We start from the raw sequence: 13009 nt of genomic DNA on the forward strand, positions 1-13009 counted from the left end.
ACATATACATCATGTGATGTATTTATATTTATCATCTATTAATTTATTTTGGAATTCAGATCCTTTGCTTGCTGCAAGCAAGAAAATCTTATTTATTGCTATATGATTGGGATACACCATCATACATTGCATTAAATGTAGTGGTGCTGAAAACGTGAGCAATGATGTGGACCAACTGCGATTTAAGAAAACAAGATTTTTCTGCCCATGGCAAACAAAGGAACCCGATTCTTTATTTAAGGTTTTGGGCCAGGTCGGATCCCGTTTGATCATTTGGCCAAACCCATTGATCAGCTACATGAGGTATGTCAGATGGGTCAGTTTTTAACTTGAGCCCAGGTCACATTTCTAACCCCAGACTGACACAATGCCTATTTAGCTGCCCAGACCCACATCATTACTGCCTCGGGCCGTTTGACCCGCGGGCTGACCGGATCCATTGCCAGCCTCCAACATGAATGGGTTTTATTTATTCGTTGTCGGCCGGGTCCGGCTAAAGATCCGTTCTAGCGCACGAGCTGTGCCTGTAATCGGATCCGCTTAGGCCCGACCGGTCCATTCCCACCGTTCAGACCTCTCCCATCTATCCTCGCGCGACTAAACTCGGCACTTCTCCCTCCTATCAAATTCAGACATTGAAGAGATAAATATCGGAAAAACTGCTAAATTAGAAAATGAGATACAATCGAATCCGTTCATTATCTTGGTCCTACTATGAACGTCCCACGATCAATAAACCTGTTCAATACAATCATTATCTAGGCCCTCCTACCAATATCTAATCTTCACCGTTAATCTCATGAGAGAATCATCTTAATTCTTAGACAGGACGTCATTTTAGAAAATAATTCCATCCAGTATATGGAGCAGATCTTCACAAGTGTGCCAAATTGGCACGTGTACCGCGACTCTCCTCTTCCATATCCCCTCACCGCGAATCGCATCAGTTTAGCCTTCGTCCCCATATCAATCCCCGGGAGCGGATTAGGTGCGGCCCCCGTCTCACCCACAAGGTACATACCTGACTATGGTGCCCATATTTTTGTATTTTTTGCAAATCTACACCGTTAATAAGTTTCTAAAGATCATATTATATAGGATGTAAAAAAATAAAATAGATATAATTCTCAGGTTGACCACACCATTGAAACAGTATTGATTGAACACTCACCATTGAAAATTCCTGGGGCCCATATTAATGTCCATAATTATGTTTAATTTCCATCCAACCTGTTTATAATGTCACAAAGACTTGGATGAAGTGAAAAAAAACAAATATCAGATTGATATATAACTTTTGCGGCCCACAAAAGTTTTTAATGGTCAATAAATAATTTTTTACATGGTGTGGTCCATCCATGATTATTATTTGCTTAGTTTTTAAAATTATGATTTGAAATGATCTTTAAAAATGGATGGACAGCGTGGATTTACAATAACTATATCAAGGTGGGCCTCACGGTCAGGACCGTACCGTGTTGGGTGATACTGGGGCTGCACCTAATCCACACCCTCAGATCACCGCCCCTCTCTGCTCTGCTTCCAGCAGCAGTACAAAAATCAAGACCAGAGCCGAGAATATACACCAGCTTCTCTCCGTCTCTCTCCCCCCAAAACCCTACCCAACGATCCTCGGCCATGGGCAGCGGCGTACGCGGCCCCCGCAATTCATCCTCGGGCGGAGGAATCCGCGCCGTCTCCTCCTACAGAATCTTCGTCTCCGCAATGCTTACTCTCCTCTTCATCGCCACTCTCTCCGTCCTTCTCTCCCCCACCGCCCCAAATCACGATCCTGTAAAATCGCAATCCTTCCAAATAGCAATCATTCTCTATCTCCTTTTCACTAACTAATGTTTCTCTCTCTCTTTCTTTCTGTCATTTCTGCAAACAGATCGACGGCTCTTCAGGACGCCAATTGAGCGACACTGGCCCCGTACGGACCTACGTCAGCCGTACATTCCTGGCCCTCAAATCCGATCCGTTGAAAACGAGATTGGATCTGATCCACAAGCAGGCCAGGGATCACATCGGTCTGGTCAATGCCTACGCGGCCTACGCGAGGAAGCTCAAGCTTGACAACTCGAAGCAGCTCAAGATCTTCGAGGATCTCGCGCAAGATTTCACTGATCTCACAGCCAAGCCTTCGTATCGATCTTCGTTGATTGAGGTGGACGGCCCGATCGATGAGGACGTGCTCCGGCAGTTCGAGAAGGAGGCGAAGGACCGGATCAAGGTGGCCCGCCAGCTGATCGCTGAGACGAAGGAGTCGTTTGATAATCAGCTCAAGATCCAGAAGTTGAAGGACACGATCTTCGCAGTCAATGAGCAGCTCACCAAGGCCAAGAAGCTCGGCGCGCTCTCCAGCATGATTTCTGCTAAGTCAGTCCCAAAGAGCTTGCATTGCCTCGCAATGCGATTGGTGGAGGAGCGGGTGGCCCACCCAGAGAAGTACGTTGACAACGGGCCGCCACCGGCGGAGTTTGAGGATCCGAGCCTCTACCACTACGCAGTCTTCTCCAACAATGTGATTGCCACATCCGTCGTGGTGAATTCTGCTGTCAAGAATGCAGAGGAGCCATGGAAGCACGTGTTCCATGTGGTCACCGATCGGATGAACTTGGCTGCGATGCAGGTCTGGTTCAAGATGCGGCCTGCTGACGGGGGTGCCCACGTCGAGGTGAAGGCGGTAGAGGATTATGAATTCCTGAACTCATCCTACGTGCCTGTGCTCCGGCAGCTTGAATCAGTGAACCTGCAGGCAGAGGACGCTGCCCGGGACCCAGCAAACATGAAATTCGGGCACCCCAAGTACATGTCCCTGCTGAGTTACCTCCGGTTCTACCTGCCTGAGATGTACCCGAACCTGCACCGGATCTTGTACTTGGATGACGATGTGGTGGTCCAGCGGGACCTGACGGGGCTGTGGAAGATCGACATGGATGGGAAGGTGAATGCGGCAGTCGAGACCTGCTTCGGCTCATTCCATCGGTACTCGCAGCACTTGAACTTCTCGCATCCACTCATTCGGGAGAAGTTCAATCCAAAGGCGTGTGCATGGGCCTTCGGGATGAATTTGTTCGATCTCAATGCTTGGAGAAGGGAGAGGTGTACCGAAGAGTACCATTATTGGCAGAAGCTGGTGAGTTTCCTTTTAATTTCCCATGTATTATTCTGTTCTTAAACTTCTATGATTAGAGATTTTAAATCTTATGATTCAGTTCAAGTATCACAGTCCAAAACAAATGTGCAGTTTGAATTTTGACTAATACCATGCTTACATAATTATGTAGTTCTGTACTAGTAGAACTGTAGAACTTGGTGAGGTTTCCACTCACTTTCTACATTTTGTTATTAAAATCTGATGATTTGTAAATCAAATCTTATGATTGGGTTCAATCTTAATAGGTAATGATTCCAACTCGACTTGAATGTTATTTGACATATGCAATTTTCTATGCCCAGATGCATGAGACAAGGCAGCTCATGTGCACACCACACATCTGCCATCCTGGCCAACAGGTGCAATATCAAAGCTGTCCATCAGATCGGTCTAACCGAGTAGATGTTCTTACACAAAAATAAATCTGGTCCATTCAGCAGGTGGACCAATTTTTTTCTCAGCCATACATTGTTTACGTAGAATGTGGCCCACCTGATGAGTAGACGTCCTGAGTCTCGCGCAAGAGCATCTACATAGTGGTATTCTGATGAATGGTTTGCCGACCAATGTGCCTTGTTGGCCGATGTGTGGCATGTACATGAGCTGTCTTGTATATGTGTGCAGGCTTAGCAAAGCTCTTGACATATATTGTGCTTAGATGGATAATACACAGTTCTGTACTGGTATAACTTCATGAGCTTCCTTCCACTTGGCTATACAATTTTGTTATTAATATCTGGCAGTATCTGATTCAACTCTTATGATTGACTTCTTGTTTCATAGGAATGATTCGTGATTCAATTTGAATCTTATTTGACAAAATTCAATTATCATCATAATCTAAGCCTTGCCCCAACTAATTGGGATCGATTATATGAATCTTGTTTGATCGTCTAAGCCCTATTTGACAAAAGTTAATGTTATGTTAATTATATATATATATATATATATATATATATATATAAACACAAATCCGGGTGATAGACGAAGGCGTTGGTCCATTGGTGCCTTAGGTGTGGATTGTGGAGCATATGCATCACACGTACGATCTGCCTTGCAGTTTTTTTTTTTTTTTCTTCTCCTCTTAAATTACTTTTTTTAGACATCCTTAGATGAAAGAGTGGTATCTGAGGATTGGTCATTGTGCGTCACCATACACACACACACAAATAGGTTTGAAAGTTAGTTTTATCTTATGGATTGAGGGTGATGACATGGAACTTGACATTGTATGGTAATATAGCTCATATGATTCAATTCAAACTTCTTATAAATGATTAACAATTCAATGTGAATCTTATTTGACAAACGCCTTGCATGCGCCAATTAGATGATTCTGTCAAATCAATACTGTGAATATTGAAATGTAAAAGCGTGAGGGATCAACTCAAGTCAATTGTAAATGATAAGAATTTTGTGATTCTTTAGGAAATTAAGAAAATATTAGAAGTATTGGAAAACTCAAAGTAAAGAATACAAGATACTCACTAAAAATTCACAACATTAAAAACAGTTCTGACTTCTATTTCTATCCTAAGGCCAAACAAAACACCCATACAAAATCTCACATAGAGCTATTTTGACTACGAACAGCCGGTTTATTTCATCACAGCTGCAAGTTGAGACCACTCAACAAGCTTTCTTTCCCAATATGCATCCAACATACGTTCAGGGGATGGACAGGAACAGATCTGCCTTTCTTTCCTTCTATTTCCACTGGTTCTTCAGGAAAGCTTTCCCATCGCTCTTCCCACTCATCGCCACTTCGATCGCTGCCAGCATTGACCAATTCACCAAATTCCTCATACTTCCTGCTCATGCTAAAAAAGCGCTTCCCCCTCTTGTAAAATGGCTTGCAGAACTGAAATGCAGTTCCAAGCTAGCAGTGGCGGATAATGTGGGAAGCAAGAAACTGCCAAGTCAAGGGTCATACAATTGCTAGGAGTAATTTCTGTGTTGGATGAAACAGTTGCAACCAATTGAGTTGACTTGGGGCAACTAAAGTATTTATAAAGCCGGTGGGCAAACCTAGTTGTTGTTGCCAAGCCTGATCAGCAGTGTCACTGCTTTCAACCCAGTGGGAGTCATCCCAACCTTCCCACAGTTGAATCAGATAGAAATTCATCGGGAAGACCTCTAAACACCACACTGGTATATGCAAAAACAAGCTTAGAACTTTAGTAAGATTTTCATTGTTCACTGAGATCAAATAAAGCGTTGAAATAAGCTCACACAATGAAACCCAAATGAACATGCAAGAAAAGAAAAACGATCTTTTTTTTGTTCTTATTTTTTTTGGAAAATAACAGTTGGAGACGGTTTTAAAAATTAAAACCTAGACTGTGCCTAGAACTGTTTATGCCAGTGGTTCTGTGTGAAATGGTTCAATTGTCGGTCCAGCCGAGTGGACCATGACATCCACTTTATACTTAATCATACAACAAAAGCATTCATAGTAAAGCAGTTAGGATTATGATTTCCTAGGCCGGAGGTCATTTGGTTTTTAACTTTTTATTCTACCCAGCTCCATGATTTTTATTTTTTTATTTATGTCTAAACTTTAAAAAGAAAGCAGTTGACCAGTTGACCTGCCCAGTTCAGCACCTAACCTGAACACTTGGACCAGCTGGACCAGGCTTTGACTCGACCCGTTATCCTGCCTAATTCTAATTTGCCTGATCGGTGTAGTCTAGGTTTTAAAACACTAGTTGGAGGTGTTGGATGTCGATCCCCATACCCTTGCTTGCCAAGCAAGCACTTCTACCAAATAAAATAAATAAATAAAACAAGAAGAAGCTTCGAACATACAACATGAACCATAAGTTGAGGCCTATTACTTATAGTTAAGACCAAATCAGCAAATCTGGCAAGTACAATATCAAGAAGATAGAGACAACCTTTTTTTAATCAATAGATAAAGGATAACCGATAACCTAATCATATGTTTTAGAATACCCCCCTCCCACTCGGTTCCTTGATTTTGAAGAAGCTTGTACACAGAATAAAATAAACATGGGGAAACCATCCAGACATGGGGAATAAAATAAACAATGGCATTCTTCCAAGTTTTTTTGGAATGTTGTGAAGAGGATTGTGTTGGACTTCACCAATGATTTCTTCAAGAAAGGTCATCTAGCTTTGGTTTATGATGCGTCTTTTATTGCTATAATTCCAAAAGTAGGAGCAGATTGTCTGAAAGATTTTCACCCAATCAGCCTTATTGGGAGCCCATATATGATTTTGGCAAAAATCCTTGCATCTCGTTTTCTTGATGTGATTGGTGATGTTATTTTAGAAAATCAAGGGGCCTTCATGAGAGGTTGCCAAATCATGGATGGTGCTCTGATAGGTCTACCCTTGCTCGGCTGGTAGAGTCTCAGGAGTTTCAACACCCGGTCAGGGGTTCGAGTATCCATGGGTGGTGAAATTCCACTAGCGTGAGTGTGTGGGGTGTGTGTGCATGCGTAAAAAAATAATAATAATAATTAAAATAAAAAAAGCCCATGAGTGCTTAGATTCCAGATTCAGAGAAAAGAAGCCGGGAGTTATTTGCAAGCTAGACATCGAGAAGGCTCGTGATCACGTCGAGTAGGATTTCCTCAACCATTTGTTGAAGAGGATGGGATGCAGGAATAAGTGGAAAAGATGGATTTGGGTCTGTTTTGGGTCCGCTGCTTTTTTGGTGTTTTTTAACGGGTCTCTTAAAGGCTTTTTGCAAGCCTTCTAGGGGTCTCCGCCAAGGGAATCCACTCTCCCCATTTCTCTTCTTGGCTGTGGAAGGAGCTTTCAGTCGGATGTTCGCAAGAGGCCAAGTGACCAGTCTCATCAACGGGTTCTGGGTGTCTAGGATGGGAGAGCCCATTTCTCAACTCTAGTTTGCCGACAACGCCATCACATTCTGCGACATCAATCCTTTCATGATGGATGATCTTTGCAAGATTATTGTGTGCTTTGAGGCGGTTTTTGGCTTGAAGGTTAATTTTGTAAGAGCGGGCTTCTAGCCATTCATCTTACCTAAAGATGAGATATCCTTCCTAGCTTCAATTTTTGGTTGCAAGGTTCGGTCCCACCCATCATCTTACTTGGGGCTACCTTTGTGCTTTGGAAAGCCCACCACACATCTTTGGGACAAGAAGATGATAGAAAGAATTGAAAGAAAATTGTCCAAGTCGAAGAGATCTTGAATGTGAAAGATCGAGTTACAATCGTGTACAATTTGTTACACACATCAATAGTCTGAATCGTAAATTATAACATCTGGATCATAGAATCATAGGATTCATCTAATAAAATGACTCCAATGAAATGGGATGCCAACCACAAGCTGTTAAACCTGGTAAGCAGTTAATCCCGCCAAAGGCAAGGTCAATGGATCAATTGGCATGGCATGTCATAATCTCAAATATCATGAATATAGGATTTTCATGGTGAGGGTCATAATACAATGAGGCTTGATTCTTGAGGATGGATAGTTTAAAAGTTAGTTTTCTCCATGGCTACCAGAAAGCTGGTCTCCCCTAAAAATACCTACTTTTACTGCTTCCTGTTTCTTGAATCCTTTTCATGCATCTGTGCGTTCTATTATAGAAGTTGTACAATGAGACATTTCCTGCATCCATTTCTCACATTGCTTCCTGCCATTTGCTTCTCGGTTTGGTAGTTGTGGTTTTTATCTGATATAACATAGGATTGACCAAATACTGTCGAATATAATATCCCAAGATGAATTCTTTACAAGTTTCATTGGTCTTTATTGTCAATACAGATATAGTTCATCAATGCATGTAATTTCTATGTGAATTTGTAAATTCAGTTAAAATTTGGTGCAGATTCTTATAATATGGTTTATTTGCAGATGCAGTGTTTTTTAAAAAAAAAAAAATTTTAAATAATAATAATAATAATAAATTTATTATTATTATTATTATTACATGTTGAAAGAAATTGTTGCAATTTCTGACACAATTAGAATTTTCAAAAAAAAAAAAACCTGATCCAATTATGAGTTCGATCTTAACCCTTTTAAGTTTGTGGTATAATTTAATTTCTATCTGTAATCTAACCTTTTAAGTTTGTGGTATAATTTAATTTCTATCTGTAATCTAACAAATGATCGATTGAACCCTGAGAGTAAAAGATTTCTACTTCTTGCAGAATGAGGATCGGACATTATGGAAAATGGGTACACTTCCACCAGGCCTGATTACATTTTACTCGACAACAAAGTCATTGGACAAATCATGGCATGTGCTCGGGCTTGGGTACAATCCGAGCATAAGCATGGATGAGATCCGCAACGGTGCAGTTATACATTTCAACGGGAACATGAAACCATGGCTCGACATTGCAATGAATCAGTTCAAGCACCTCTGGACCAAGTATGTTGACTATGAGATGGAGTTTGTGCAGATGTGCAATTTTGGCCTCTAGGTGACAACCCTCTCACTTTCTTTGAAGAGGTATGCCAAAATAACTTGAGGCCATACTGATTTTACCCTGTTTCCAAGCGTCCTTGATCAAATTTCTTCAAGGCTTCTCTGTTAGTAATAGCATTCTCTTTTAAATTATTCATTAGCGGTTGTTGAAATCCTACGATTCAATTTCAATCCCACGGAGAAGTATTCATGATTCTACGTGAATCTTTTGACAGAAATCCTACATGAATCGTAAGATTCAGTAAAATATGAAATGCAAATAGAATGTCATTACATTTAATTGTTTTATTGTAAGTTTTTGTCTCGTATATTGAAGGGGGTGAAATGGAATTGAATGTTTGGCATTCCGAGATTGTCTTCTGTCTAATGTTTGGTTGTTCTGACACTCTGTTGAGTGTGGTCGAAGTCCTTTTGTTCATTTTGAGTTTCATATTAGACAATCCACAACCCGATGTGAATCTTGTTTGGCAGATATCCTACTTGAATCATCAGAGCCACTCAAAAAATCAAATTGAATGGGGATAGAATATCTGGATTTTTCATCTTTCCTATGTCAGTTTCTTTTTCGGAGCACACTCTGGTGCTACTGGTTGCACTATAAGTTATGGTGGTACGGTGCAAATGTGGGGCCCAGTGATACATTGATGGAATCCAATCCAACCTGTCCATAAGAAATGTCACCTAGGAAAACCCCCCACAGCATGAAAATCAGCCTAATCCAAAGCTTAGATGGGCCACAGCACATGGAACATATTGGGAAGGAACCTATCATTGATTAGTATGGAGGCCTACCATGTTCTGTTTATATAACCAAGGCCAGTCAGATCCATCTTCCAGAAGGGTCGGGCCAAAATTCAGGCTGTTTTGCAACTCAGGTGAGCCCCTCTGAAATAAGGTTAGAGTTCCTTTTGTTGTGACCCACCTTAGATTTGTATTAGGTTGAGTTATGGGTCCTAGAGGTTTCCTGAGGTGAGACATCTGATAGACGGGCTGAGCTTTGGGATCGGCCCCACATTTGCCCGGTACCACTGTAAGCTTATGGTGGTACTGGTACAGCTCGACCCCACCCCTTCATTCTTATGTTATGGTTTGGAGCTGTGTCCAGGAACTTCATCTTTGTTATGGGAAGGCTATCTGCTTCTTTAGTCATTCTGATGGCTGTGTTTCACCCAGACATTGAGCTATGCATAGGAATTTTCCATATTAACTGAAATTTGACAGGGAATACTAAAATGTAGTTGATTTTATCCATCTTCTCCAAAGTTTGGGAATTAAAGAGAATATATATGAATTACCGGAGCGCTGAGAAGGCCTTTTTTTTTTCTTTTTTTTTTTTTACACACGCACACACACCCCCACACACTCACGCTAGTGGAATTTCACCACCTATGGGTTCTCAAACCCTTGACCGGGAGTTGAAACTCCTGGGAGTCTACCACCCGAGCAAGAGTAAGGACCCGAGAAGGCCTGAAAACATTGAATTTGATCCAACCAAATGCTATTGTAATTATGATCTTATTCAATTTTCTAAATCTTCAGAGGTTGCTAAGCCCTTACACATGTGGGGTGCTACCCATCCACAAGCAAGCACACATGCAGATGTGGCACGTGTGCAAGGTTTGAACTTTTTCCTCCAGGCGGTTGCCCTATTAAGATCTGGCCTAAAAACCAGGCTATCTAACCCCTCATGTGGACCATGGTGTCCAAAACAAATGGGTTCTAGCATCCATTTCTTTTGCACACTGGCCTGGTGATGAGTGTAACAGCCTGATTTGCTAGGCCAGACAATCTGAACGGTGGGGCCCACCTGATGTAGCGGTCGCAGGGCACGCTTGTGCTAACACATGTTTGTAAATTGATTCATGGACTTTGCCAACTATCCTCGTTCTTCATGTGCAAGTTGAATTTGTGAAGTAATTTCTGTTGAGACTCATTGCGTCCCGGCACATGTACTGTAGAGAGATAGCTCTACCATATTATGATTCGACAGTATGATCTCCCATGCTGTAAAATGATACACTGAGATGGGGAGTTGAATCACCATCGCTTGTATCATCTGATTTCAGAACCCTAAAATCCTAGGATATCTTTAGTTTGAAGTTTTAAGCCAGGTAACTGATGTAGTGATTGATTTTTTAAAGGATCTAAGTGTCATACTTTAATACAAAAATCCACTACAATGCAATGCATTCATTCACTGATGCTTCATTGAATCCTATTTACTCTAAAGGGTGTGTTTGATTTTCAAAGCCTCCTGCAAATACAGTGTAAACGAGTAATAATTATTCTCTTGAGTAAATACCAATGTTGATGCTTGCTTGCTTTTTTTTTTTGGTCCTAAAACCAAGGACATTGCCAAATATATGGGGGGCCCATTGAGATATATGTGGCTTATCCACACCGTTCATCTGTTATCCTAGCTGAAACTAGTGCATGACCAAAAAGATAAGGCAAATCCAAAGCTCAAGTGGACCACACCACAGGATTTAGGGAATCAAACACTTACCTTTAAAATTTTCTTGGGGCCACTGTTTCCTTTGGTGTGGGCCACTTGAGTGTTGGATCTGCCTCATTTTTTGGCTCATGCCTCAAAATGTTACGCTAAAACGGATGGACAGCCGTGATACATCATATATATCACGGTGGAGCCCACAAAATTAAACTAGTTCTTTTGAACCGATTTTCCAAGCAAAGATACATGTGAATTTTCAAATCGGTGGGAGAGTAATAATTATTCATTGACCGGGCATTTACATTTGATTTGGTGAATTAGTAATTATTACTTGTCCACCCGTTTGAAATGCAATTACATTTCAGTTTTGAAAATCCAGTCAAAAAGATTAGTTTAAATTTTTGGGCCCTATATCTGTGCCGTCAATCCATTTTAGCGTAACATTTTGAGGCATGAGCCAAAAAATGAGGCTGATCGAACACTCAAGTGGCTCACACTAAAGGAAATAGTGGCACTGATAAATTTTTAACGGTAGATGCTCGATTCCCTAAATCCTTTGGCGGGGTCCACTTAATCTTTGTATCAGCCTCATTTTTTTGGTCAAGCCATAAATTTAGCTGGCATAATAGATGGACAGTGCGGATAACTCCAAATGTATTTCGTAGTGCCTCGGTTTTTGAGCTCAAAAAGTAGCGGTCAAATCACGCACAAGTAATACCAAAAGAAATAATCATTACTTCCTTCTGCAGTGGGTTTAGAAAATCAAACACGCTCTCAAAAACTTGAATTGAGGAAATGGAAAGAGCCGGACGCTAATTAGCTACTGACAGGCTGAGTAGCGAGGCTTGCTACTGAAGTGATGTCACCGAGTGATGTGGGCCTCTCCATAATGTATGTTTTGTATCCACACCGTCCATCCATTTTGAGAGATCATTTTAGGGCACGAGACAAATAATGAGGAAGATCCAAAGCTGGAGTAGACCCCACCACATAAAACAGTGGGGAGAGTGACGCCCTGCTTCATTTATATATATATATATATATATATATATATATATATATATATAAAACCAGCTAAGCTGGTGTGAGCCTAGTGTTTAGAGTATTTTTGGAAATGGGTTTTCTCCAACTATATTCTTAGAAACTGATTACTCAAAAGGAAAGCTAAATGGGTAATGTAAGAAGAACTGAGATCAGGGTCTGTTTGGTTCCGGGTATTCAGCAATAGCCACTGTAATTATTATTACGATAAGGCTCTTCTTCTTTTTTCTTTTTGTTTTTTTAAAAAGACTGTATCGGTCCCATAACAGCATTACGAGACCATTTTTCCAATGATGGCCATTACGGCTCTGTAACCATAATGGTTCCCACCAAATGCTGAGACCATGATAGGAAACAATTAAATGACATGTCAGCTCTGCCTCGGCCAGAAATACATGTCCCATCTCTCCCGCTCACATGCCATTTCTGTAGGACATCCACCATGCAGAGGGCAAGCCCCACCATGAAGATCACATGCCACAAAAATCAGGCAGTCCCAGCTCATCAGGTGGGCCACTGTTAGAGTAGGCAAACAACAGAGTTGGGACTCAACATCCGAGATGGGCAAGGGACAACACCTGACTCCGCCCGAACCAAGTGGGTGAGTCGATCTGAACCGAGTAGGCTTCGTCCAATCTGAACTCAAACCGAGTTGAGTTCGGGTCACCCTGTAACTCGACTCAACTCGACCCGAAATCCGACTCGGTACTGACTTGACTCGATTTGAAACCTGACTCGTACATAAAAATAAATAAATAAATAAGACAAACCTATAATTGATGTTTCAAGATGCGGTGTAGCTGATGGGGAGGCTGCAATTTCGGCAGGTCCACTTAGTTTCTGAGCTGTGATTTCAACCTGCAGATACCTGCTGCACCCAACCCGACTCGGTACCTATGACCAGGTCGGACTCGGTCCGGG

At 41.5% G+C, this 13009-nt stretch overlaps 1 protein-coding gene across 1 annotated transcript; it reads left to right on the plus strand.

The window, feature by feature from the left end:
• Positions 1-1543: 1543 nt before the first annotated feature.
• On the plus strand, positions 1544-8942 carry LOC131255642 (probable galacturonosyltransferase 9). Its single transcript, XM_058256410.1, has 3 exons — positions 1544-1794; positions 1892-3139; positions 8315-8942. Exons 1-3 carry the CDS (start codon positions 1639-1641, stop codon positions 8588-8590), a joined length of 1680 nt encoding a protein of 559 aa, XP_058112393.1. The 5' UTR covers positions 1544-1638; the 3' UTR covers positions 8591-8942.
• The last annotated feature ends 4067 nt before the right edge of the window (positions 8943-13009 follow it).

The sequence above is a fragment of the Magnolia sinica genome, chromosome 9 (genome assembly GCF_029962835.1).
Source record: "Magnolia sinica isolate HGM2019 chromosome 9, MsV1, whole genome shotgun sequence".
Lineage (NCBI taxonomy): Eukaryota > Viridiplantae > Streptophyta > Magnoliopsida > Magnoliales > Magnoliaceae > Magnolia > Magnolia sinica.

What these genes read in the sequence shown, in the direction of transcription:
- LOC131255642 (XM_058256410.1), top strand. Translation starts at nt 1,639, where the DNA reads ATGGGCAGCGGCGTACGCGGCCCCCGCAATTCATCCTCGGGCGGAGGA. An exon ending in CCGCCCCAAATCACGATCCT is followed by an intron (nt 1,795 to 1,891) that starts GTAAAATCGCAA and finishes TTCTGCAAACAG; the next exon opens with ATCGACGGCTCTTCAGGACG. An exon ending in ACCATTATTGGCAGAAGCTG is followed by an intron (nt 3,140 to 8,314) that starts GTGAGTTTCCTT and finishes TACTTCTTGCAG; the next exon opens with AATGAGGATCGGACATTATG.